Source organism: Candoia aspera, chromosome 6 (assembly GCF_035149785.1).
Source record: "Candoia aspera isolate rCanAsp1 chromosome 6, rCanAsp1.hap2, whole genome shotgun sequence".
Classification (NCBI taxonomy): domain Eukaryota; kingdom Metazoa; phylum Chordata; class Lepidosauria; order Squamata; family Boidae; genus Candoia; species Candoia aspera.
The window spans coordinates 79,827,483-79,855,231 of NC_086158.1; the positions used below are offsets into that span (position 1 = coordinate 79,827,483).

At 42.2% G+C, this 27,749-nt stretch overlaps 1 protein-coding gene and 1 long non-coding RNA gene across 4 annotated transcripts; one reads left to right on the forward strand and one right to left on the reverse strand.

The window, feature by feature from the left end:
• On the forward strand, nucleotides 1-27,229 carry DNAJB12 (DnaJ heat shock protein family (Hsp40) member B12). Of its 3 annotated transcripts, none has more exons than XM_063307504.1 (9): nucleotides 1-184; nucleotides 5,346-5,520; nucleotides 6,672-6,817; nucleotides 10,835-11,014; nucleotides 13,819-13,898; nucleotides 15,278-15,387; nucleotides 19,990-20,162; nucleotides 20,916-21,067; nucleotides 27,099-27,229. In XM_063307504.1, exons 1-8 carry the CDS (start codon nucleotides 52-54, stop codon nucleotides 21,035-21,037), a joined length of 1,119 nt encoding a protein of 372 aa, XP_063163574.1. In that variant the 5' UTR covers nucleotides 1-51; the 3' UTR covers nucleotides 21,038-21,067; nucleotides 27,099-27,229. The 3 variants fall into 3 exon arrangements, with proteins under 3 accessions (XP_063163574.1, XP_063163572.1, XP_063163573.1); XM_063307502.1 differs by lacking the exon at nucleotides 27,099-27,229 and adding an exon at nucleotides 24,517-26,766; XM_063307503.1 differs by lacking the exon at nucleotides 27,099-27,229 and adding an exon at nucleotides 24,800-26,766.
• Nucleotides 11,891-13,485, reverse strand: LOC134500295 (uncharacterized). Its single transcript, XR_010068231.1, has 3 exons — nucleotides 13,086-13,485; nucleotides 12,867-12,988; nucleotides 11,891-12,150 (listed from the first exon to the last, which is right to left on the reverse strand). It is a non-coding gene; the product is annotated as an uncharacterized LOC134500295 (long non-coding RNA).
• Nucleotides 27,230-27,749: the final 520 nt, after the last annotated feature.

Genomic DNA, 27,749 nt, shown 5'->3' on the forward strand with positions numbered 1-27,749 from the left:
ACGCTATGACCGCATCATCGTGCGCCGGCGCCTTCCACCGCTACCGCCACCATGGAATCCAACAGGGACGAAGCGGAGCGTTGTATTGGTATCGCGGTAGCCGCAATCAAGGCCAATCAGACTGAGAAGGCCCGCCGTTTCTTGGAGAAGGCACAGCGGCTGTACCCGTCTCAGCGGGTCCGCGGTGAGCGGGACTCAGGGAGGGGGGAGGCCTGGATGGCCGAGGCCTGTGGTAGCCGGTCTGACCTCTCACCCGCATTGCGCGTGCGCAGAAGCTGTGGTGGCGTGAGGTACCCTGGGACTTGAAGTCCCCCGATCTCGCTGTGAAAGAGAAATCCAAGTTGTGAAGGGAGTCTTCAAGGGAAGCTTCACGGCTGACGCAGGGGAAAACGGGAAACCGACTGGGAAAGTGGGGTTTGTGTCGTGCACGAAGAGAGCACGACGGTCGACCTTCCTAAGCCGGGCTGAGAGACTACAATTCCCAGCGACCATTGCGCCGAGGGTGAAGGGGGCAACCCCGCACCTGAGCCATAGGAATGGCCCTTGTAGTCTTTCCCTTTGCCCCCAAATGCGGGTTCCCCACCGCCGACCCGTGTACGTTCTCCTCCTCCTCCTCCCCGCCATCTTCGGGCTTTTTTCCCGGTTTGGGCTAGGCGCGGTTTAGGATGCTTCTCTCTCTCTCCTTGTCCTTCCCTGCTGGGGGTCTGTGACCTACCTTTCCTGCCCCTTCCCTAGATCCGCTGCAGAGCTGTGGCCGCTCGTGGCTCTCTTTAGCCTCGGTCTTGGTTTCCTGGAGCCTTTCAGATGACTTGGACTACAGCTCTGGGCGTCCTGGGCATTGGCTGGGGCAACTGGGTGGGCAGCAGTCAAGGGAAGACCCCCTCCAGTTGGGTTTGATCCCTGGTGGATGCATCCCTGTGATTTTCTTGGTCACAGTTTGGAAACCGTTTCCTGTTCCCTTCTCCTGCGTATTTTTTAAATATCCCACTGTGGCCCACAGATGTTTTCCTGGTCTCCTATCCAAGCAGACTTGTCCCAACTCTGCAAATGTTCTAAGGTTAGCCAAGATTGGCTAGATGCTGCCCCCAGCTAGGTGGGCTAATGGGACCTGGGATCCAAAACCTTGTGCTCAGTTGCCTGGTCCTGCTTGGCCTTCATTGCTGTAATCTCTCCCTCCCTCACCTGAGTCTCTTTTTTTCATTCCACCGGGGAAGTGCTGGAACCAGCAACACCATTCAGCATAATTGGACCTTCTGTATCCCAAACAGTATACTTCTGAGTACATGGTGTTAAGAGACATTGTAGGGAGCTACTGCTTGTGTGCTTCCCAGAGACAATTTGAAGGATGCTGAAATATTTCAATCTTCCATTTGTAAGCTGCCTAGACTTCTGAAAATAGGTAGATTTCAAATAAGCACATTCTTGTGGTCCAAGGTTGTAATAGATGTTCTAATGTCCTGCTTCCTTCCAATCAGTCTTTTACTTCACTGCCTCAGTCCTCCATGCAGTTCGTCTGGTAGCACAGTTTCTGTCTCATCTTCCCTTTTCCCCATTTTCTTTGACATTTCTGCTTAATTGTTCACTGTCCACTGACTTCTTGGAGCTCTGCAACACAGTTGCAACTAAAGAGTCCTTGTTTAGAGAAGTCCTTGTTTAGAGATTTAGAGAACTAAATCCTTAGTACTCTAACTTCCTTTCTGTCATAACGTTGAAAGCACACTTACATGACTCTGATTAACAGCTATAATAGAAACAAATATTGTGGTAGCCTTTTAATTTTTAAAACATTTTATAATTAAACCTTTGTTTAAACCAAATGCCATTATATCACAAAATATATAAATGCACTTTATAAATGCTGCCTTTCAACTTCTCAGATGCCTCAAGAAAGATAGTGATAAGTGCCTCTAGAAAAAGAGCTTACTCTGGATATTTATTCTTTTGTTGTTGTTGTTGTTGTTAGGTTTATATTCTGCCTTTAATTCAGGAGCTCCAGGTGGTACACTCTGTGAGATAGGTTTGGCAGCAAGAGAGCAACTGGCCCAAATCAGTCAGTGAGCTTCTGTGGTTAAGGATGGACTAAAACTTGGGTCCCACATGGGCTGATATATGAATGCTTTTCGGTCTAGTGGCTTTTGTGAGAGCAGTTAGATTGGGCTATTACAACTCTTTAAAAAAACACACACTAAGGCTTCTGTTTCCAACAAATAATCCTAGCCAGTTAGGGATCAGACAGATTTAATTTTGAATATATGATCCTTCTACTTTCAGTCTGATAGCACTTTTTTCTTTCCTCTTGTACCTTATTTAGTCCCTTTAAATACTTAACCAAAGGGGGGTGATTTGGTGAAAATCCTTCATGATACTTGTGTTCCCTTTCTACTTACAATTATGTAAGAAGGCTCATACCTGTGGAATTATGTGCATTTACAAATTTTACACAGAATGTTTAGGGTATAAACAAACTGGGAAGACATGGTAAATTGTTGTTTCCTCTTTGTGTATGTTCATGGCATAACGATGATAGGATGTGGCAGTTGAGGGTTTCATGCTGATTCTTTGGAAGAAAATATTTTATTTCTAGAAATTTAGGAGAGCTCTAGTCTCCAAAAAAAAAAGAAAAGACAATAGCTCATTGAAATGAATTTTAACTGAGGATGCCCTGGATGTCATAAGGATATGCTGCTGTTCTGCCTCAGATTCCTATTACTACAACTATTATTGCTGCTTTCTAGCATGTTTTAAAAACTTGATTAATTTTTAAAATGTTCATTTTTATGTTGATTTCTTTCCTAACTGAAAATTGCTCAGTTGGGCAAAACAGCTATGAAACATCATGAAAGTTTTCATAAGATGTTTTTATGCTTTAAAGGTATAATTATATCTTATCCGAATAAACAAAATCAGTGTTGAAACCTTTGGAAGATAACAGGTAGTACAGAGAGATGTAACACAGTGATTAATCCCTTGCATAATACCTTATTGCAAGAAGTTTTAGGACTGAGTCACTTTCTAAGGACATGGAAACTCCTGCATTGTGCATCTCAGTCATCCTCAGAACCAGCCGGTGAATTTGAACTTTTTTAAATGCTATTTCCAATTATTGATGTAAGAAAAGCCTGTAGAATCTGGCACAACCAGGATTGCCTGAGGTAACGATCACAGTGCTTGGACAGATTTCCATGGGCCAAGGCATCTTCTCAGGTATCCTGATTTCTAGTTATTTAAGACTGTACTGATTAATATCAAAACTTGAAGCCTGGCAGTTTCCAAAGCAACAGACAGTGCACTACTGTCAGGAGACATGTTCGTGGCAGTGGCTAAATTTGATGAACCGGTACGCGTGCTATTTCACATCGCACTAATTGTAACTTCTAGACCATACTTAAGGGTAGTCCCACCTACAGTACATAACAGCAATTAAAGCATTAATGACTCACCGAGTCCAGTTATCCCTTTCCTAGAATGGCAACAGGTGATGTTCCAAAAAGGAGGGAAAATGTGTATCTTGCCAAGTTCACCTTATTAGCCCTCATCCAGCCCATCAGACACTGGCCTCCAATCTGCATGGCCTCTTCTGATCCATAAACAAGTAGTCTTCAAGTTACAACCATTCGTTCAGTGACCATTTCAAGTTATGGTGGCGCTGAATGACTGGTACTTATGCCCGGTCCCCAAAATTACAGCCATTGCAGCACCCCCACAGTCATGTGATCAGAATTCAGGCACTTGGCAGCTCACCTGCGCTTATGACCATAGGGTTGCTTCAACTCCCCCCACCTGCCTATTTCCCCCCCATCTCTGCCCTTTTGGCCCCCTGCATTCCGAGGCCCCTGCCGCCCTGCACTCCGTCACCCGAGCTCACCTTCGCCATCTTCTTGCTCCTGCTGCTGACCAAGCACTCCTAGCTTGGCCCTTTGCAAGGCAGCTGCTGGCTGTGCAAGGCTTTCTTCCTGAGGCCGTGCGTGGTGTGAGACCTGCAGAAGAAGGACTTGCATGGCCAGCAGCTGCCTTGCAAAGGGCCAGGGTGGGTGTGTTTGGTCAGCAGCAGGAGCAAGAAGATGGCGGAGTGCTGGGCAGCAGGGGCCTCGGAGAGCAGGGTGGCCAGGGCAGCTGGGGCTTGGTGCTAAGGGGCTGGGCTGGGGTGGCTGGGGCTTCCCAGGGTGGCTGCAGCTGCACACTGCACTCAGCTCAGGGGCTTCTTGCAGCCCAGAGCCGTGGCATGCCAAGAAGCCCCTGTGCTGCAGCGAGGCAAGCAGCCCTGGAGCCCCGCGGGTCTGGGGCTACTTGTTGCCCCGCAAGGCAGGGTGCAGGGTGGCCAAAAGGGCAGAGATATGGGGGGGAATAGGCAGTTGGGGGGAACTGAAGGGGAGGCAGTCCCTTACCTTTGAAGAACCAAGGCTCGGCACTGGGAAGGACCAAGCTGGGAATAGCTTGGATCTGGGTGGGTCATTGGCTAACAACTGGTGGGATTCAGTTAACAACAGCAACGGGGATTGCTGGGATTGCCATTGCTAAGCGATGTGGTCAGGTGTCATTGCACTTTACAGCCATATCACTTAACAACAGAAATTCTGGTCCCAATTGCCATTGTAACTTGAGGACTGCCTGTAGAAGGGAGAAATAGAGCATTCTTATGACAGTGTGCTCCAGATCGCTTAATGACTGCTTCCAGCAGTTTCATATGGGCATTAAATAGCATTGGAGATAAGGTGGCATCCTGTGGCCACCAGTCTAAAATAAATGATGCCCTAAACAATGCCCTAAATCCTCAATTCACAGAAATTATTCAGTTAGCTGCCATGATTAAGTGCTATAAAAACTTGCTGAGAATTTCAGTCCTAGTAATTGAGGGCCAATCAAGAATATAAAGGAATAAGTATTCTGAAAATACTGTATTGGATCTAATACAAACAAGGGAAATTCTAGGGGTATTCTACGGTATCAGAAAGCAATCTTTCAGTTTTGAGTTTCTAATAATTTGCAAGAAATTTTGAAATCTGCCCATTATATCACGCACAGTTTTACACTTGCTGCTCCAAAAAGAAAGGAGAAACTGCTGGAGCGTTCTGGATGAACCCAAACAAAAGCTTAAGGGATGGCGGATTGGTTGTAATGGAAAGATTTGTCGATAGACGATGTGTATTAAGTGACATTTTTTTCTGTTTGGGTATCAGAGCAGTAGTAACTCAGCCAGCCTGATTTTACTGGAAATGGAGGAAGCCCAGCAAAAAGTGTATTGGAGGTGTGAAATGAGAACATTTGGCAGTGACTGTGAAAAACAAACAAACATCAGTTTGCAAGAATGGAACCAGGGGATCAATGCTGTACCTTTTCCCTTTCAGCGCTGTTGGACTCCCTCACCAAGATCAAACAGTCAGCCAGTGACCATTCCCAGCCCAAGGAGTCCACCAAACCCAGCTGCCGAAAAAGGAGCGAGGATTTTGCTTCTGCTAATGGAGAAGCCGGGGGTGACATCTGCAAAGGCTACACTCAGGATCAAGTGGATGCTGTGAAGAGGTAAGCCCTAGCTAAGATTCTGACCACCAGGCCACAGTTACAATCCCAGAGTAATTTGTCAGCCATAGTTGGAAGATGTGGGATGCGGCTGCAATCTTGTGTTGATTGATAGCAGCAGTCCGCAGTCTCTGGGGAAGGGAGAAGGGTTTCAGAAGGCCTCTGGAGGATGTCTGTCTGTCTGTATTGAGGTAGGAGCTGTCAATATGGATAAAGACCAGCTGGTTAAGTTTTCATTCCTTGTAAATGGTTTGTTTGGCTTTGTATAATATGCTTGTTAAAGTACAATTAATGTGGCTTGAAGTGGAAAGATACACAACTTTTATATAAGATATTATTTTTAGTGTTCTTTTATAATATAAGATACTATTTTTAGTGTTCTGGATTTCAAAGCAATTTTTTTATGTCTAAAGCAGTGTTTCTCCACCTCAGCAACTTTAAGATGTGTGGACTTCAATGCCCAGAATTCCCCAGTCAGCCTTGTGTTGAAGTCCACACATCTTAAAGTTGCCGAGGTGGAGAAACGCTGGTCTAAGGGGTTATTCCCCCCACACACTTCTGTTTAAGTGTAGTTCCCGTTTTTTTCTTTAAAGTAATGCAGCTTTGGGCCACTTGGGGGCAGCGTTTTCACAGGGTGGAGTCTGATCTTTAGAAGTTGTGTCAATTTGAGGACATGGGTCTAGGGACTAAGAGCATTCAAAATTTGTGCAGATAGATAAAGCACAAGCTTTACATGGAGAAAAAAAAGGATAAAAGTACATTGGTTGATTTAACCTGTGCCTGGAAAGAAATGAAAATGCATGCCATGGTTAAGAATCACAGCAGCAATTAATATTTTGGGTTCTATCAAGGAAGAGGGGCTGACCAAGGGCAAGATGGATGGATGATATCTTAGAGGTGGCAGACTCAACCATGGGGGAGCTGGGGGTAGCGATGACCGACAGGAAGCTCTGGCGTGGGCTGGTCCATGAAGTCACAGAGTCGGAAGGGACTGAACGAATAAACAGCAACATCAAGGAAAGGAAAGGAAAGGAAAGGAAAGGAAGGGACTGTATTAGTATGAATTTTAATTCAGGAGAAATAGAAAATTAAATTGTAAATAGATTATCTCTCTCAGGTGAGGTGTTTTGTCTGATTGTCCCTTCCTTTTTTAGGGTGAAACAGTGTAAAGACTACTATGAAATTCTGGGTGTGAGTAGGGATGCCTCAGATGAGGATCTGAAAAAGTCCTATCGGAAATTAGCCCTGAAATTTCATCCTGATAAAAATCATGCACCAGGGGCCACAGAGGCATTTAAAGGTAAAATACCCTTTTTTTTTCAAGAATGATGTCTTCGTACTCTGAAAATTGTACCTTTTAGTGACAGAAATCCACCAAAGAGGGCTCTGGTTGGTTTTTAATCATTAAAAAGGAAGTGGAAAGGGTATAATAAATTGCCCCTTGCTGTGCTAAATGCTTTAAAACATCAAGTAAAAATTAATTTGTAAAATAAATATACATGAGACTAACTTACTCATTTTACGCATTTGATACAGAGACTTCTCAACCACATTTTATAGCTGCTGCAACCCAGGGTAGCAGTGGGAGATACATAGCATATGAATGTGTTGGTGGTATTTATTGCAATCCCTAGTAATTTGGTGCATAAATAAATTAAACAAAGAGTTGGACTTAACTAAGTGCTGAAAAGAAACATATGCCCAACTGATTAAAAGTTTCAGTTCTGTGCTAAAGGCTGGCACATGAAGACTGCAATTTGATACCCACTTCTCCATGGGTAAGCTCCATTGCAATTGATATTTCTTACTTCTAAAGAGGTGACATAAGAACACTCTGTAAGACTACAGTCTTAGCTGCATTTATATGTTCAAGTATGGGACCCTGAACATACTTGTCAGAAAGTGTCAATCACTCTGAACGTATCCTGAACACAAGTGGAGGCTGAAAAGTTACACTTGGGATTATGGTGCAAACCCTGTTGATTTTGCTGGGACAGTTAAGATTATGCCTAAACATTAAGATGCTAAAATGATCCCTCTGTGGTCTTCACACTTAATTAGTGCCCTAGATTGCAACTAGAAATTAATATAGTAATTGAATTCAAACACAGCTTTAAAACTGAATGTTTCTATTTCAGTTTGTCAACTGAGCAAAATATAGTTCAAAGGGATTTTTTTCAAACCTGAAACTACTATTTCTTGAATAATAATGCTGAAGGCTTAATTGCAGCATAAAATTGGAAAGTTGTATCGGGATTCGGAACACAGCACTGTACTTGTCTATTCTTTGTCAGGTTTTAAACTTAGGCCTAATGTGTTGGAATCAGATTAAAACTGTCCTCGTCCAGACATCCACAAAGCATCTCACACAAAACTAACACTACACAGGTTTCTTCACTTGTAGACTTTATATTATTATGTTTATTGAAGGCTTTTCCAAGATTGGCATGTCACAACTATGATGCATGAGCTAAATAACACTTTAGCCTCCTTAACTGGACCATCTTCCAGGAGTTTATCTTTAAGCACATTTTATTTCTCTTGTTAACCCACCAAGTGTTCAGCATTCTCTCTCTGGAAATGCCTTGGTTAATATTTTTCAGTCACTGATGTCAGTTGATCCTTTAATGTTCCATTTTGCAGTGACAGCTGATAATGGTGTTATTTTATGTTTAGACCTTGCTTGAATTAATCATGCTTCTTACCTTTGCAAAGTAAACCCATGTAAACCAAATTCTGCACGTAGATGGTTTCAGCACATGTTTTTAAAGAATAGCTGTATTGTTAATAAATAACAAGAATGGGTGAGCTCCCGTTGCTCGTCCCAGCTTCTGCACACCAAGCAGTTCGAAAACATGCAAATGTGAGTAGATTAATTGGTACCGCTTCGGCGGGAAGGTAACGGCGTTCCGTGAGTCATGCTGGCCACATGACCCGGAAGTGTCCTATGGACAACGCCGGCTCCAAGGCTTTGAAACGGAGATGAGCACCGCCCCCTAGAGTCGGACACGACTGGACTTTACGTCAAGGGAAACCTTTACCTTTACCTAAGAATATACCTAGCTTTGATCAAAGCTGGAAATTCCAGCATTTACATTTTTAGCACATTGTATTTTGAAGTTTCAGGCTTCTGTTCCCTTTTAGAATTGCTTTCCAGTAAAACCATAGCCCTGATTATTGAAAGACAAACAAAATTAAAAAGTCTTACTGCACCATTGAAACCTTCTAGACCAAACATGAGATGAGTATGCACTGAATTTGGACATGTTTCTTAAAGATACTTTTGTTCTTTGAGCTTAAGTATTACCTAGAATTTCTTCTACACAGGTACCTAGTCCCTGGCATTTTTCATGTGGATTGTTTCTAACTTTTGTGGGTATAACCTATTGCAGATTTATTCCTCTTGTACTCATGCTTTGTTATAATGCTGTGGGACTGTCAGTATTGTTGCTGGAGCAGTGTTTCTCAACCTTGGCAGCTTTAAGATGTGCAGACTTCCTTGCTGGCTGGGGAATTCTGGGAGTTGAAGTCCACACATCTTCAAGTTGCCATGGTTAAGAAACACTGGCCTAGAGCTTAATCATGGAAGCTTAAGTCCAAACATCTGAGAACTATGGATAGGAACTCAAGATAAGGACTGTTCCCTGTAAAGGGGAAAAATTAATTTGAGGAATAAAAATGTCAGATATAGGGGAAAATAAATATAATTTATATTAGCAATGAACCTGCAATCAAAGCAAAAAAACCACCAACACATGATTACAGAGATGGATTGGGACTTGGGGGTGGTATTTTTCCATAATAATAGTAATCTTGAGGATAGCCTCTGCACCTCAGGTAATTGCAGACGTTTTATTCACCCTGAGTTCATTTCTGTTGCATCACAATTCTTGTGATTTACTGTATTCCGCAGCTGTTTCCTGTTCACTTGCATTTCTAGTTATTCCAGCATGAAGATATTTTCTAGAATAATTTTTCCAAAGAAGAATATTCACTTTATTAAATAAATCATAGTGACTTAACCAAATTGAAAGGCCAGTAGAAACTGAAGGAAGGGAAAGGAAGAATCAAAAAGGGAAGCTATAATAAAATGTAAGGGATTGGTGTGAATCTTCATTGATCACACTAAGATCTCATTGAAATCAGTTTGAAAGGGTTTTTCTTTTCTCCCATATGACTGACTTAATTCCCAAGGATTGATCCAGTCCAGGGTCTGTTTCTGGCTGTGTTTCATTTAGTTTCTGAGGTGCTGCCTTTTTGAAGATTCACTGAAGGCAAGCTCACGTGTAATAAGAAAAGATAAGAAATGGTAAGGTTCCACTTTTGACTAGCATTCATTTTGGAATACAGTTTTATATAATGTATAAGATACTGGCAGGACCACTTCAGACAGCATACTTCCCAGATGTCTGGGCCTCAGCTTTAACAGTATGCCCCGTGGCAAGAGCTTGCAGGAATGTTTCAGACCCCCAATCCATACTTGTAGTCTGAAAATAACCAGAGCCTGCTCATAATCTGCAGTATTGTTAACCAATATGAAAGCAGTAAAGCTGTGCACTTCTAATCACATAAGTGCAGTGGTCATGTGACAAAATGAACATTTGAATACAGCTCCAAAATGTAGCCCAGAAGATCTAGTCTTTCTTTCCTCTACTTTTCTCTTGGAAATACCTTTTATTGCGAGAAGTTTAAGTGAGCTTTCAGAGTAAGGATGGGAAACAGAAAGATGTGGTGGTTGTTATTTGTTATTCAGATGGTTTCCTAGGTTCTCAAGGCATGTCATGTAAATGTATCAGTAATCTTTCCTGTAGCCAAGGGATTCTCAGCCAGGGTTCCCTGGAACCCTAGGGTTCCATGAGAGGTCACTAGGGGTTCCTTGGGAGATCACGATTTATTTAAAAAAATATTTCAAATTTGGGTGACTTCACATTAAAGAGATAAGCTTCATTCTTTATTTTTAGTTTAAGAACACTGTTAATGTGTATATACAGGCCTACACATGAAACAAATATAATAATTTTGTAACTTTTGGCCTATATTTGAGCCTGAATGTGCAGGGGTCCCCCCAGGCCTGAAAAATATTTCAAGGGTTTTTCCAGGGTCAAAAAGTTGAGAAAGGCTACTGTAGCCCTCTAGGATAGTCTGCATTAACATCTTCAGAGTGCTGGAGGTCACAGGCTGAAAGAGATTATGTTGGATTTGAATGTAAGGTGGGAGATGCTGGACATTTCCCAATTTGTTCCCTTGTAATCACTGTTACACATTAGCTGTTGCCAGGGGAATGAATATGACAATTTCCTTCTTTCTTACATTTTAGCCATTGGGAATGCATATGCAGTACTGAGCAATCCAGAGAAAAGGAAGCAGTATGACCAGTTTGGAGATGCAAAAGTCAGCTCCACGCGACATGGCTCTGCAGACTTCAACCGAGGCTTTGAGGCTGATATTTCCCCAGAAGATATCTTCAATATGTTCTTTGGTGGTGGTTTTCCCTCTAGTAAGTCTTGAATTTTAAGTCTGGTTGGCAAAAGGAAGGCTGTAAAGCAGTGTTTCTCAACCTGGGCAACTTTAAGCGGTATGGACTTCAACTCCCAGAATTCCCCAGCCAGCATGCTGGCTGGGGAACTGGGAGTTGAAGTCCATACCGCTTAAAGTTGCCCAGGTTGAGAAACACTGCTGTAAAGGAAAGGGGATGCTTCTGAACTGGCTTTTCTCCTATTTCTCATACCAAAATGGAAGTATGACTTCAAGTACAGCAAGATCATGCCAGAAGGATCAGTGTTCATTGAAAGACCTAGGCCAGCCTTCCTTGTTATGGCACCCTTTGAACTATTCCTTCTTTAAAATTATAATAAAAAATTGGTAATACATTTAATAAATAAATGTATATCGTGCGTCCTGTCATCTACCACCAACCAGCCCATGGGACTTCCAGCTGGACATGATAGGAGTTATAATCCAGCCCCTCCAAAAGTTTGCCCAGGTGGGGAAAGTTGATCTAGGCCTAAAATGCTATGAATTTTTCTAATAGGTTTCACATGCTAGACCAGTAACAATATTGCTAGAACAGTTGGTTATCAGAAATAGAATTTGCTGGGTCCATAGGTCAAGATTCATGACAGTAATGCATTTGGAAAAGAGAGGTATTTTAAAGTTATTTTCTTTTCCTCGGGTCCAGCCTTTGAGAAATGAAGACTGCCAAGTTTATTTATAGATGTAACCTGATCTAAGTGGCTTCAGGCTAGCAGTGATGCTGTTGCATAGTTATACATTATAGCAGAAAATGGAGTTCTAGACAGAAAAGGATTCCTGCTAGGTGAGTTCTATGCTTTCCTATGGGGAAGGAATGTTCCATTCTTCACTATCAAGGCTTCAGTTCAGTCAGAAACTTGCTGACTTTCTATCTTGAACTATGGACCTTTAAGACATGTGCATGGAGATAGCTTTCTCCAAAGCCCACCTAAGAGGTTGGGTGATCATCATCATTGGGATCCAGAGTGCATTTTTCTTTGGGTAAAATTGGCTGGAATTCTGGTTGTGTGGTGGAGTCCAGTTGCCTTCTTTTAGCATGTAGCTTAGCTTGCTTGTTTGCTTGAGTTGTTTGGAACAATTTGCTAATGCTTCTGATTACAGCTAAATGGAAATAACAGAAGAAAAAACTCAGTTGTCTTTTCAAAGTTTACTATTATGTGGAATCTAAGCCAGGATGCAAATGTCCTATTTTGATATTGGTGAACAACTCTCAAGTTTTGTACTGAGATTCAATACTTGAGCTTTTAGCAACACTGTCACAGAGAAAAAGTTCCACTCTGTCAAGTGGTACATGACAATGATTTTTCCATTTCCCCCCAAATCACAATACTGAACCACAAAGGAATACTTGTTGAACAGCAGTGTAGACTCATGCTCAACTTTCTAAGCATCCACAAACATGCATTGCATTTTTTGAGCTCCAACCTTCTTGAGCATTTTTATAATCAAAATTGCTGGCAACTCATGAGTTGCATGTGTCCATAAGCTTCTGGCTGTGTGCTGATTTTAGCTTTAGAATCACCTTGAGAACTAAGCCCAGTGCCCAGATAATACTCTTTGACTTTCCGCTTTCCAGGTTTATGGCCATCTAACCGATTGATAACTTTTTGTGGGCTTCCACTTGCAATCCCCAGCAGGTTGCTATGCTCCCTCCTAAGCATTTATAGCTTGCACAGCATGCCTTAGCTTGGCTGTTGAAAGCACTAAATGTCCATTAAAATGTGAACACTTCTATAGCAACAGAATTGCAAGAGATTCATGGGTAGATTACTAACTGAGTGGGAGAAATTTCCAGGAGCAGGGTTGTCTCAACTCACCAATTAAAACTTTGTGTTACCAAGTTCTGTCTGTCCTATTGGTGTTTCAGTGCAGCAGGGGTCAAGGAGGAGATGTGTAGATCAGGGTCCAAGTGGCAAGAAATGGGAGAGAGCATCAGCAGCTAAGGGAAAAGAAAAAGAATAAAACTCAGTGACTAAGTCTGTAGGTTTTCAAGAAGTGAGGAAGCTGCTTCCTGAGAGGATGGGAGGCATACTTACCTGAGTCTCCCTGGCAGGCTCCACCTTTAATAGAGAGCCCAAAGGAAGAAGACGCTGGGATTGCAGCATCTCGGTCTACAACAGAAAGCCTCCGAGAGTGGTGGAGCCTACCTGGAGGGAACGCCAGGGAGAACCGCGTGAGATTAACCCCCTGGGAATCAGCACCCTTTGGCCAAAGGAGTTGGGGGGCCCAGAGCAACCATCTGGGGCTGCTTGTCTTAACAGCCAGATGGTGGAGCAGGTGGGGGAGAGAGAGGGGAAAGGGCTATAAAAGTCATTGGACTTCATAAGTTTTACCACCATTTACCACCACTTAATTCCCTGGACAAAAGGCTTACAACTGATACTGAGAGCCTTCTTGGAGAGCGGAAAATATAATCAAATGGTGCTAAGGCTTTAATCTTGGTGATTGTAGTGGAATTTGACTTCCATGCTTCATGGCCAGGAACTGAGTGTTAAGCATTTTATAAAGTCAAGGTCCAATTAAGCTTCCCCCTGCCTCAAGAACCCAGTCTGCCTTTGTTATCACTACAGTTACTATTGTTCCATTCTGTCCTTCCTCAGCTTGTTGGCTACAACATCCACAATTTGCAGACAACTTACTGGATTGTGTTCAGTTGAAAGCACCCAGTTAAACTTAACTTTAAATGAGGGACAATTAGCAGCTTCTCTTTATGATAGTTGGCTGATAGGCAGTCTTCAACCATTCTTAACAAATCTCTTTCACTCATAGGTAATGTACATGTGTATAGTAATGGCAGGATGCGATATACCTACCACCAGCGGCAAGACAGACGAGAACATCAAGGCGATGTAAGTTGAAGCAAGCCAGAGGGAGAAATTAAAATATTTCAGAACATGCATAGATCTGTTTCAGTCAAATTACATTTTGCTGTATTCCTCATGTCCTTATTGGTGTGAGTAGATTAATAGGTACCGCTTCAGCGGGCAGGTAACGGCGTTCCGTGTAGTCATGCTGGCCACATGACCACGGAAGTGTCTACGGACAAACGCCGGCTCTTCGGCTTTGAAACGGAGATGAGCACCGCCCCCTAGAGTCGGACACGACTGGACTTAACGTCAAGGGAAACCTTTACCTTTTAATCCAGAAGTGCAGGAGGATACTAAGTTTTTGCTTTTTAGTTGACTGTGGCTTTTGGAAAGCCAGTTCTGCCCCTTGAGTTTTCATTGCTATTTAGACACGTGTGAGTACGACTCCTGCCTTATGCTAAAGTAACCGCATTATTGTGTTTTCTAAAGCATTGTGCTGAGTGTCTTTGAAAATGTGTTTTGAAAATGATCTGTGTTTTGTTGCAAAGATCTTCTCCCAGCACGTAGGGTGCCCATGAGTTGCCTGTGGAAATCTACGAAAAGAAAAGAGTGCAGTAATGCCTTTCCACTCATCTTCCTTAGCACCTGGTATTGAGGAACATACCGCCTCTGGTATTGGAGTTAGCATGGTGTCATTCTGACTGGTATCTATTACTGGACTCATCCTCCAGAAAATAAAAGCTATGAAGCAGAATGTCATTTGTTCAGTATTGACTTCTGCCACAGACTCTGTAGGGGCATTAGACAAGACTTGACTCCCGCCGTCCTAGTCATACCCATTCATAATATAAGTCAAATGTTGTGGGTGGAACCCAGCACTGCATTTCTAGCAGAAGATTGTTCATTAGAGATACGCATAGCATCTGGTCCATTCCCAGATCATTCTGTTTTTCTGACAAGGAGACCAGACGAGACAAACCAGACAAGGAGGAAATGGGACTAACCATGAAGTCTCTTGCACCTCCTCCAAGTTTTTTCCAGAGGGATCAGTTAATCATGGTTAAAACAAGTCATGGCTTAGTGTGAAATACAGACACAGCCAGTACATGCAGAGTACTTTGAGTGCTTGCTGAAGTAGTATGAAACTATATGACCTTTCAGAAGCTAGTCTTCATATACCATGCTAAGCCATGGTTTGACTAACCATGCAGTATTGACTAAATCAAATTTGACCGAATTCACATACCCAAAAGCCATAAGTAAAAAAGGACATTGTAGGCTACTGAGCCAACACATGATCTCTTTGTGAGAACACTCCTTTTCTCAAAGAGATCAAAGTTGCAAGATTTGAACCAAAGTGGTCAATGGTAAGTGGTTTGGAGGATGCAAATGCACTGATATCTTCCCTTCTTTCTCCCCAGGGTGGCCTTGGGCTGTTTGTCCAGCTGATGCCTATCCTCATTCTCATCATTGTGTCTGCCCTCAGCCAGATGATGGTCTCCAGTCCACCTTACAGTTTGAGTCACAGACCGTTAGTGGCCATTACTCTTGTCTACACAGTTAGCCTGGGCAGTAGGGTTTATGGGAAAGACTTAAGAACAAAGCATATGTTTACCACCAATTGGTTTTCTCTCTCTTTTTGTCTTTCTTGGTTTAACGTCGTGCCTGCTGGGATAAAATTACTTAAAACATCCAGTCATTTACGTGGTAAACTTTTACATGTAAATTGTAGGGCTTCACAATCTATGGGAATAGGAATCCCGTAACTGAAACCTGACCCAGCATATCATCTCTCGTAAAGGGTGCTATTTCACAAAGAAGCATTTTGTGGCTTCTGAAACCCTCCGCAGATTGACTGCGCAAGTAGATGGATATTGATGTTATTAGATGGATCCCTTTTGGCTGTCATTTTCTGAGTCAGGAAATCTTCAGTTTGGAACTTTTCTAGCAGCTCTATTCTAAATTTTGAGGTGATAATGACAGAAGAGGATACAGCTCCTGGGTAGGGTACATGCCCCAAATTATATCCCTGGAGTTTCCATATATGGCAGGAAAAACAACTCCCCAAATTCTAGGAAAGTTCGTGCCAATCAGTGTTTATGATACCAGGGAAGCTGGACTATATTCATGAAGATTGTCCAAAAAGGAAAAAGGAAAAGAAAAAAATGTGGAGCTTTTGTAAGGATGGGCTTCTTCCTTATTATATGAAGGGTTTTAGGTGGTTTTATTTAAGTCTGGCAGGAGGGAAAGCTGCTGTTGTGCAATTGCCAGTTTTACTGATGGACTGATGATACAGGATTGATGAAGGTTAGAGTAGGAGATATGCCTAGAAAGAGTGCTCCTTGTTCTGTGAGGACAAGATTTTTGGATATTTAGACTGTGGGTGTTTTTCCACCCTTTCCACGCTATCATTTTTCAGTGATGAATTGGCAGCTGGAGCCTTGGGGCATAATCTGACTGCAGGATTTTCCTTTGGATCCTTCTCCAGTCTGGCATTGAATCAGCCAGAAGGGAAGGAAATGTGGGCACTTTTGCCCATGGACTGGAGGAGGCCTCCATCCTTTGGCTGATAGGTTTTGGTCTTCCCCTTGCATTCCAAGTGGCCTGCTGGTAAAACAGCTTACCACTGATAGGACATAAAGGAGTGTATAAGTCTTGTATGTTGTGTTGCACTTTAGGTTGCCTGCATGCTTAACTGTATTTTAGGAAATGTGGACTGGACAAGAATTCCACACACTTGGGAGGTGATAGGTGTGAACTTCCCATATGTGGTGCCATTCTAAAGGTGAAATTTGGTGGGTGGGGGAAGGATTATAAGGTACACATTCAGACTGGCACTTTTAAATAGTCAAGTTTGACAACCTTTATGCTAGGTGTTCAGATTTTAACATTGAAATTGCACATTTTTCTGATGAAGTATTGTTTTTGAGGATTTTTGAACCAAATTAGGATAGTCATCTTTCAGTTTGGATTTCAAATTTCTTAAGTTTTGCATTTCTTAAATGTTGAATTCCAAAGCTGAACTCCATTCTCAAAGCACTGAGTCAACCAATCAGCATTTAAGAAATACTGAACTTATGAATGTAATCCTCCAAACTGAAAGCTGACTATCCCAATCAATTTTGTCCAGAAATCCATAAAAAGAAATATTTCACCAGACGGAAGTGCATTTTTGTTTTTAAAATTTGAACAACTGGAGTAAAGGATTTTAAATTTGAAAATTTTTTAAATGCAACTTTTAAAAACTGAGTGTGTGTGTGTTCTTTCGTTCTTTGAAGCTCCCTCCTCCTCCAGCTTTTTTTCATAGCAACATCTTGCTGTGATCTTCCATAGATTTTTATCAACTGATGGCATGACTGTATAGGCCCTTGTGCAAGACTGCAGCCTTGATAGAAGCTTTTGGTAGCTTTCCATGTCATACTCTGGAAGAAGCCAGGGTATTTCTCTTCGTCTTTAGATACAGACGTCCTCCAGTTCCTGAGATTCAGGAGGTACCTTCCCTCTTTTCAGGCTACATCTCTTTCCTCATTAGAGACTCAAAAGGGAAACCAAATGGATTGAGTCCACTGGCTCATTGCAAATAAATTAGCAGCATCAACCAAGTACCAAACGTTTTGACAGCAGTCTCATCCACTACCTGAACAACTGAATATACTATAAATGCATTGCACTAACCATCTGTCGCTAAATATAGCAATGATAATAGACCAATGTATATAGATAGCCAGCAGGGGGCAATGCTGGTTTATCAGCTCTCTCTTTGCAGCAGACAAGGGTTGTTGGAAGAATCTGAGCTTGCCAACTGTCTTGGCAGAGGAAAATGTATTGCTGCTAAAAAGGCTGGAGTTCAGCCATTAAGTGATAGGTTTAATCCTTGTTTAGATTATCACCCATGTAAACAAACCCATCAAGGTGGAAAACCTTGCTGAATTGGACTTAATATTTGTCTCCAATTCATGTGCATGGTGCTTGACTGTATGTCTATCTTGGGTTAAGAGGTCATCTTCTGACACAAGGCCAAGGAACTTAAAAAGTATTTCATTCTGGATGGCATAAATAGGGGAGACGGGTATGAACATATACACATAGGCAGCGAACCAGAGATTAAGTGTCTGTTGCAGAGGAAAAAACAAAATTCAGTTTCTAGAAATCTCACTATGTATAGAAGGAATCTCTGGCACTTCCATATGTGATGCAGAAGTGTGATTTTAAAGAACAAATACAGTTTTGTTTTATAAAAAAGCTTCTGAATGCTTATCTTACTCAGGCTAGGAGGAAATAGCAGCAGTTTGTTTGAGACAGTGCCATCTCTGCAGAGTTGAGGATAAAGTATGAGAGGGTAGGATGGGATGAGATTGGACAGGCTAGGCTGGAATAGGAATCTGAGAGCAGTGGATTGCTGCCTGTTGTTAAAAGCTGAAAGCACTGTTTCTATGTAAATATCTAGAAAGTAGACTCAAGGAACTCCTCCATCAGAAAAGGTACTCTAAACATCTTGAAATTAGGCGGGATAAGAGTAAAACAAACAGATGGAACTATGCAGAATGTAGAGTGATAGATATGCCTTCCTTGAGAACAAGTATCTTGCAACTTCCAGCTCAACCACCATCTTGACATTTTTCTGTAACAATGAGGATTAGGTACTTGCTCTTCTTTTCTTCTGAAATGAGTTCTGCACTCAGGATACTGACAGGTGGAAACCAGACGTTGTGGCTCTAGCTGTGCATAAAAACAAGGTTCCTGGTGTGAAACAAAGAGAATGAATAATTTGCATTGCTAAATGCACAGGGCACAAACTCGGAGAGAATTAAGACAAAGCAATTAGTGGTTTGAAAGACTAATTAGACCATCATTTCTATCCCAAAGGGCTTATACATAGTCTTCAATGCATTAAAATAAAAGTGCTTATTGAACGTAGGTGCAGCTTTTAAGAACAACTCATTCCTCATGCCAAGTGCTGAGAAACTTGGGGAAAGGCCTTTAGACATTCTGAAAAATGAGTATTACAGAATATTTTCAGTAAGAGAAGGAGTCCTCTCAGCAGATTACTTTAATCTAGCCCTGTAGCATGGAAAGGAACAGATTTTTTTCCCTCTTTCCAAAGTAATAAGGAGAGCTCCAATTCTTTTCAAGTTAGCATAAGCTGTTTCTTTTGGGTTGCCCAGCATAAGAGAAACGGGCCCCATGTTGCTTCGGCCATAGGAAACCAAGTGGATGTAACAGAAGCAGGAGTTTAGTTCTGAACTCCTGCAGTAGATTAATTCAGAGCTTTCCTAACTGGTGTCAGCCTTCCCATGTAGACCAGACAGGAAACACAGCCAGATGAGCTAGTTCTACTTTATTGTAAGGCTACACTTACAGAATCTTGCAAGTCTGAAAGTTCAAATCTCCTGCCGTCTCTTTTTACAGCCTGATAAGTTAGGGAGGTTCCTTTCTGAGTTTCTTCCTCTTTCCATTATGCAGCTATGGGATATGCCCTCTCTTATCTGATCATTCCCTAGGCAGCATCTCCCCCACCCCCGTCTCCCAAGGTCGTTTTCATATACTATTACACTGGTGACATGCTTCAGCTTGCACACCAAAGGTCCAAACTCAAGATGGTTGCTGAAGGTCTGTGGGATATCAGTAGTGGGCAAGGGTGTTGGAAAGAGGTGACCAGATAGGGTTCCAGGAACAAACCATGGAGATAATGGAGAGATTGTTGAGGCAGTCTCCTTCCTCCATTCCAGATCACATTTGTTACTCTTTCTCAGAAGCTTGTGTTCGCTAGTATCTACAGTTACGTTCATTCCACCCTCATTAAATTTCCCCTTCCCTAGAAGTAGCTATAAACCACATGCCCTTAAAGCTTTACATTGTTTCTGCCTGTGGATAATCTATGTTAACCCAGTTTATGAATAAGCTATCTTGATTATCCAGAAAGGGCCTGACTGCCACCCTGTTGTTGCAGGAGCAGGGAGGCAGAGGATAAAGGAAGACTTTGGTAGGCCCCCATACATATCACAGTTTGCTTTTGGCTGGGGTGGGGCTGGGCTGGGATTTTCAGTCTCCTTATTCAAATGGATTTTCCTTTTTTGGTGGTGGTGGTGGTGGTGGTGATACTGACCATTGTTTTTGTCCTCATTTCCTCCAGGTCGGTTGGCCATGTATTAAAAAGAACAACCGAGCATTTGAAAGTATCTTACTACGTAGCTGACAGCTTTGCAGAAGAATATACAGGCACAAATCTTAAAAATGTAGAGAGGAGCGTGGAAGATGATTATATTGCAAACCTCAGAAATAACTGTTGGAAAGAAAAACAGCAGAGTGAGTAGCTTGGCTTTAAGATGTTACCCAGAGAGAAAAATGCACAGTCAAGGCAGTGTGGCTCTTCTGTATGCTGTACCTCAAGAAGTTCTGTATTGTTACTGTGGTTATTTATTTATTATTAGATTTATATCCCACCCCTGTAAACTGGGCCTCGCAGAGGTGTTGGAAAGGGGTTATTGATAGTTAAACATGAAGTTAGGTGCATTTGACAATTTAGCTGTTGCAGCTCAAGTGTCATTGGTGTGTGCACACATGTACAAACAGACCCTGCAAAGAGCCACACGAGCTTCCAGGGGATATAACTGTATTTATGCTTCAAGGAAGGATGTTTGACTAGTGCTAACATGTCTTGCAGAGTGCTCCTTTCAAATGCTTTGCACAGCCTTATTGATCTTTACGATCTGCACTAACTTTGTTGTCCTGGTTTCCCGAACTTAGAGGCATATCCAAGTTTAAAAGATCCAAGGGGAACAATAGTTCCCAAACTTTCCATCTTTGCGCTCACCTCCTTTAGAAATTCTTCTGAAGGTAAACTGTAATTACAACGTCTGAGGCAGGGTTTAGCCATAGATAAATATTTTTGGCGACTCCCTTGCAGCTCCCTGCTCAAGATGGCATGTGACAAAAGGAGGTCAGCGTATCCTCTCTCCAGTGAAATCCACCAAGTATATTGGAAAACACAATACAAGCTGAAGTGAAAAGTTGCAGCTGTCTGTACTGTCGCTTTAGTGATTTGGCTTTCTTTTACAGAGGAGGGCTTACTTTACCGGGCACGTTACTTTGGAGATTCAGATCTGTATCAGAGAGCACAGAAGATGGGCACACCCAGCTGTACCAGACTTTCTGAAGTTCAGGCATCAATGCATGGATAGCTGTTGCAGAAAAAGTCCACAGAGACCTAAGTAAGAGCTGGTGATTTCTGTTTCTGGGACCCCAGAGGTTGGGTTCAAGAATACTGATTTTCAAACACAATCTAGAATCCAAAGCTAGGTTCATGTTTTTTGCTAAATCATGGTTAGTTTAACAGGGTTTGCGGAACAAGCAAGTGTCAGACTTGCAGGCAAAAAAAAAATCCCTTGTTTGACCAATTCTTAGTTTGTTTCCTCTCCATTCTTAGCAGCTTTTGCTTTGCATCTCTCTGAATTAGTTTCATAAATGATTTGGGTACAAAACCAAACTGAGAATAAGTGAAGAAATTACAAACTAAATGCCTCTATCTACACCTCATGCTAAACCACACCTTATGGAAGCCAATATAAATCATAGTTTCAGTGGCTTACTGCCTAAAACCCATTTTTTTATTCACTGGCCCCATTTGCCTATTAGGTTAAGACAAAATCAAACCAATTGTGAAACAGCCTACCCAGTGTATGAACTCCTATGCTCACTGGTTCCTCTTGATGCTGTTGTGCCCTTGATCAATCATCCATTTGCCAGGACATTCAGCTTAACTCATATATTTGCTCTTTTCATGTTCTCAGCAGTGTCTGTAGATGGAAGAGGCTGGTCAAAATCAGCAAGATGGCAGATAGAGCGTTCCGATGCAAGGCCCACCCCTTTTCTGGGTGCATTGTCCGCACATACAAAAGGGGCAGAGCTTGCTTTGTGATGCTTTGTCTGCCATCTTGCTGATTTTGACCAGCCTCCCCCTCTCTGCAAACACTGCTGCATGTTCCTTCTGTTTCTTAGAGCATTGTTAATTCTGGTGCAAAGCAGAATAATTGGGAAGCTGATGGGCTTGTTACACAGTTGTTAGTGATCGTCTTCTTAGAAGCATTCACTGAAAAAGCTTTTCAGCATCAGTGACTTCAGCTAAAACTAGAGTAGCAAGAGCCAAAAGGACAGTCAGCTGCGGATTCATGCAGTGGTATTTCTTACCCAATCTGATGGAAAACCTGGGCAGGTACAAAGATGGAACACAGTTTTGCAAACTCTGTTTCAAATGTGGCTAAACGGGATGCTCTCTTGGTGGTGGTAGTTCTGTGATCCTTCAGAACAATCTAAGCAACCAAATCACTTCACCCATACGTGCTTAGCAATTTGCTTTACCTCTTCAAGTCAAAACCGATTTAATCCTAATACCACTGGCATTGGACAATTGGAAGATGACGGTATAGTTCATTTCAAGAGATAGCTTGAAAACATGATTTTACCATGCCATTACAAATTGTAGAAGAGATCAGGTTCAGCATGGTCTGGTGGAACCACTAGACTACCTTGGGAGCTGCGCCTGCAAAAAATGTGGCATCTGATGTAGTTTCCTTTGGATTGCAAAGAATTGCAATGATTTGTCCCTTTCATGGTGAGAATTTCCTACAGATAGTGATGTTTGGCCATAGAAATGTAAGCACTTAAATAATACTAAACTTCAAAGAAGTTTCAAAGATATGAGAAGAGCTTCAAAGATATGAATACGTCTTCTGCTCCATTTAGGCCTAGTTAAAATAAATGCCTGTAAAGTTTTAAAAAACAACAACAGTTGTGTTAGTGAGAGAGCCACAGCCACTGCATTAGGGTAGTGATGCTTCTTTAGTTTTCCAATTAGAATTGTTTATCACCTGAAGCTGTTGTCTTTATCACCACCCTTCCTCTTCATGTTTACTACATGCCACTTTAATATGGGTCCATCCTCCTCAAAGCTACTCACAACATCCAAATTACATAATAAACAGAACCATCAGGGTGATTGCTTAACAATTACAAATCTATAAACATTGTATCATCCTACTAATATTAATCTTTCCTAAGGTGAACCAATCTACAAATAATTCACGTAGGGCCCAATGATCAAAATATAAAAAATTAATTTTAAGCCCTGCAAAAATAATACATTGGAACCCAAGATCAGCTGGTTCCTCCAGCAACTATCTCTAAACCCAAACTCATTTGGTGTTCACACAACTGGGAAAGCCAGGAAGCTTAGTTAAGATATGTCCACATGCCACCATTTTACTCCAAACATGCACAGCTCTTGAACTGTATTTTCTGCACCAGAAGCAATTATTGTTTGGGGGTGTCCTAACAGCCAGGAAACACACTGAGACAAGGAACTGGTCTCTAATATTTATTGCTAGTACTTAACAGGAATCCTAACAAACTGAAGAAGTGTGGGAAAACCCAGACATATAAACCCCAAGGGTTAAGGCAGTCCCGATCTGTGTCTCTTTGAATGGCTGACCAATTCCTCAGTGCTACGCATGCGCTTGACAGTCTGGATGGGAGCCCCCTGCTCGCCATCCTTACTCATGACAGGGGGGGTTCCAGAAACTGGAATTGTGAAACAAGGTTTTGAAAGCCCCAAATGGTAGCCTCTCTAGGATGTTAGCCCCACTAGTTAATGGGGTTAAGATGGTGGTTTAGGGGCACTTATTAATTGGGTGTTTTGGCTTGGCTTGTAATGCAGAGACAGCCTGCAAGATTTTAGGCAGCATGAGATGCAGTCCTTCTACTGGAATCTGTCCCTCCCAGCTGGAACTGAGCCAGATTCATGACCACTGATCAGGTGTCACCAGGCTCATAACTAACTGGTCTCTAATAGCACAACTTTTCTTTTTTCTTCCCATGGCATGTGTTTTACTTTGAGAAAATGGTGCAGAAAGAGGATGCAACTCTCTCTGTATTTGACATAATGGTCTTCCATGCTAAAACACACACACACAAACACACACCCCTTTCTTCTGGAACAGGTTTGACTTGAATTGCAAATGAACCATCGCAGCAATAGCTATCCTTCTTAGTGAGAAAAAGACTTCAATCATTTTTTAGAAACGTAGAGAGGTTTAACAGGCTGTATTTAAGGCACTAGATATCTGAGACTGCTACAGGCAAGGCCCAATGGCTTTTTTTAAAAAACACTTCTATTCCTAAGAATAATGTTCTGAATTTTGATATGTGTTTTGGGATAAAGGGAGAAACCTTTGAAGAACACCTGAAAAGCTTTTCTGCAGAATATTTACTCCTGCATTTGCCTGCAGTCATAGTCTTCATTGACCAATATTCTATTTCAGGGGCACCCATAAGGGGAGCAAGAAAGTCAAGATGGTGCCTACAACTGTGTGATTGAAGCCCCTCCAGTTTTTATAGGCGTTTAGGGCCCATGGCTTCAGTCACTGCGGTCACAGCCATCTTGACTTTTTTTTTTACCTTACCCCGCAGGTGCCCTTCTTCTGCCTCTTAGGTTTATTTTAATGTTTAATGACAAAAAGGTAAGTTTCAGCTTGCTGATTCGCATTTCCAGTTATGCTAGTCCATTGTAGTGTTCCCCAATGAAAGTGCAAGTATATGCTTAGTGAAGGTCCTGTTACCCTTGCAATACACCAGAGACTGATACTTCTGCTGTTTTTCTTCTCAGACTCTTCAAATGCCTGAAGACTTTGGGGGAAGTACACTGAGCCAAGGAGACAGACTTTCTATTTAAAGAATGAGTCTTTAAATTAAATGGCATTGGCGAATTAGCAATGCGCAACTGCCCTCTCCTCTCTTTCTCTGTCCAGCATTAGACTTGAACATCTCTTAAAACAAGGAGGGAAAAGACGGCTGGTCTTTTTTCCCCCCTCTCTTGTTGTCAATATCCCCTTCCTCGGGATTCTGCCATCCTGGGAGCAATTGTTGAATTGCTTTTGTTTCCTTTCAAGGTCTGCAGAAAATCAGGAGCAGTGGAGAAAGTCTTCTGCAATTGCACTAGTCACTTCAGAGAGCAAGGGCGGAACTGGAAGAGCTGTAGGAATTAAACAAATTTAATTTTAGAAGGAAGAAGACGCTATTTAGAATTTAACCTACCATCGTAAATATGTTGTACTTGTAAACTATGCAGGGATAGAATTAAATTATTTCCCTCCCTCCCTCCTTCCTTCATAATCCAGGATCTGTGAATTCTAGCCTCTCTTTCCCTGCCCAGGCCCACACCCCTTTTCTGGCCCAGTGTCATGTTTTCTATCAATGGCAATCTTATCTGACAATACAAACGTTTTATATTTTTTAATGGCTTGGACTTTCTTTGGGGGTGGGGGGAAATAAGTAAGTTCACAGACCTTGAAACTGTTTCCTTTTTAAAATATGAAATACTGAGCCCAATAGATATATTTTCTACGTGCACGTTTTGGCCCAGTTTTGGATTTGCAGCGTATTGGGGGCTTCTTGCTAGACCGCTTGCTCTTCCTACAGAATGGAGAACAAACTGTCTCAAACGGTCTTGAGTTCACCAGAATTGCTTTTGCTGGGTGGACTTTTAATTTTTTATGTTTTGCAGATTCTTCATTTTCTGCCTTGCAATCAGGGTTCATTCTGCTACGCAGAGGGTTGTTTCCCCGCCCCCCCCCCAAGTGACAGCCCCTTGTCTGTTTTCCCCGGCTCTCCAATCAGATTTCCTCTTACCCTACAAAATAGCTTTTCCTTGACAAAATGCTACTGCTGATTTCTTTCCAGGAACCTACTCTCCGGCTGCGTGGCCTACCAAGCAATGGTGCAGCTACATACTTTCTCTTCTGTTGGCTGAGACTTGGATGGCCCTTCTATCTAGAGGAAGGAAAGGCTGTGCAGCAACAGTGCTTATAGACTCTCGTGAGAACCTTCCTCAGGAGAACAGGCCATCTTTGTCCAAAGAGGTTTTGCAACTTTCCATTATTTAAGCAACTGAAAGAGGCAAAGAATAATATTCTTATTACTTGACTGGACTGTAAAGCCCAACTTCCATTTGAAAAAAAATGCTATAAAATGCCAGACTTTTTTGTCTTTTGAGTCCATACAATGCTGTCAGAAGAGCCTTAAGAGAAGTTACTTCAAACAGCTGAGCCATCAACCAGAGTAACAGTTAATGCTCCTCATTCTAGTAAACCTCATCATCCTGAATTAGCAGTAATCTCAAGATGTTTCCACTCCTGCAAGGGATCTTGGATTTTGATTAGTCAAAGAAGCAGTCCTTTTGCTTGTATGGATTAGCTCCCACCATCAAAGCAAATCAGCCCTCAGGATCAGGCTAAATCTGGCTTAGTTATGCCAAGTGAGCAGCATTATCTTTACTTCACACTGGAATCTTCTTTATGTTGCTGTTAGTTTTGTCCAGAAACTTTTTCTATACAGTTGGCAAACTTCCATCTAAAGACTTGTTCAGAATGATCCAAGTACCAAATAAGAGCTCAGATGGATGAGGGGAGGTCTGATAATTGTGTTATTTCTTTGGCACTGACAAGTGGATATTGATTTAAACGAAGTTAGTGGGTTTCCTTTTTCCTGCCCTAGACGGCCACCTTGAAGGGCAAATCCACTCCATATGTCTGCAGTCCCAAGGAGACTTCTCCACTGTCCCCGGATAGGAGGTGCTGGCTCGAAACCTCAGCCCTGTTGATTAGCGTTCGGTGATCCCTTGAATGCCAGCCATTTTGAAGGGTCACTTGTTCAGCCGCCCAGGACAAAATTATCAGCTTCTTGGATGGCAGCAGGAGCCCCAGGCCCTAACAGTCCGAGCTCTTGATTTCTTAAGTAGATAGCCGGGGATGAATGAGCAATGTGCAATAAAAAGTGTAGGTCTTGAAAGATATTCAGGAAGGCTGTATTTCTTAATTATATACTTGTACATCTATAAATAAAGGTTTATAACATGAAAGCTCTCCCCCAGTGTTTGTGTCACCATATAAGCAAAGCAGAGTCATTTCGCTGAATGCTGTGTTGGGGTCAACACAGCAACTGCCCATAAACTGAACTGATGCCTGTTTTCACTAATGAATGTATTTCTGTGCTCCACGATAGGCAAAGTGTATCTATCAGAATCAGCAGGGATTGAGTGTTCTGCTGGTCCAAATAGCAAGCCATAGAAACTTCTAGTTGTGAAAAGCTGCTGTATGCTGCAAATTGCTGTCAGATTACCCAATGAAGAATGCTGTTTCTTCCCCAATAACCTTCAACCAGAACTATCTCGTAATATTTTATCATTCGTAGTGATACCAAGAATCCAGAAATCCCAGAAAGGAGTAACAAATCGCAACTTGGCACATAGTTGGGGAGGCGATTCCCGCCACAGAAGAGAGCTTTTATGTTTCCAGCAAAGTGAATGGTGAATACTACCATGGAGAAAACTATTTATTTATTTAATAAATAAATAAATTTATTCACCGCCCATCTCTCCCCCACGGGAGAAGGGATGGAACTTGCAAGCAATCTCTGAAACTGGTGACTGGCTCCTCTCATCAGAGATTATGTGGGAAGAAGCAGTGTTTACGCACAGTACCTCACAAAAGTTTCCAGAATATACATATGGGCAAGAAGACTCTTAACCCTCCAAGGACGAGGTTAAGGATGTTGATTTTGGAGTTTCTCACTGGGATACCAAAGAGGTCGCTATCAGATTTGTTGGCTGTTAAAATGTGCGCCCTCCCCCAATGTGTGGATCCAGGATGTGATAAACAGGTTGCCAAGACTTGTCAAGCTCATTGATCACGATTCATATTCACAAGTTTGCATGGGAATGAGTAATGCTGCCAGGTGTTACAGTGACTGTGTTCTGTCTGACTGAAACCCTGAAGAGGAAGGTGGTGGACTTGGGTGGTAGTGTTTGTATGTGTATAAATGATAAGAGGACTGTAAGGAGAG

Bases quoted from the DNA above. Each gene is read 5' to 3' on its own strand.
- DNAJB12 (XM_063307504.1), top strand. From the start codon at position 52: ATGGAATCCAACAGGGACGAAGCGGAGCGTTGTATTGGTATCGCGGTA. The intron at 13,899-15,277 runs GTAAGTTGAAGC...CTTTCTCCCCAG, and splicing joins GACGAGAACATCAAGGCGAT to GGTGGCCTTGGGCTGTTTGT. The intron at 20,163-20,915 runs GTGAGTAGCTTG...TTTCTTTTACAG, and splicing joins TTGGAAAGAAAAACAGCAGA to AGGAGGGCTTACTTTACCGG.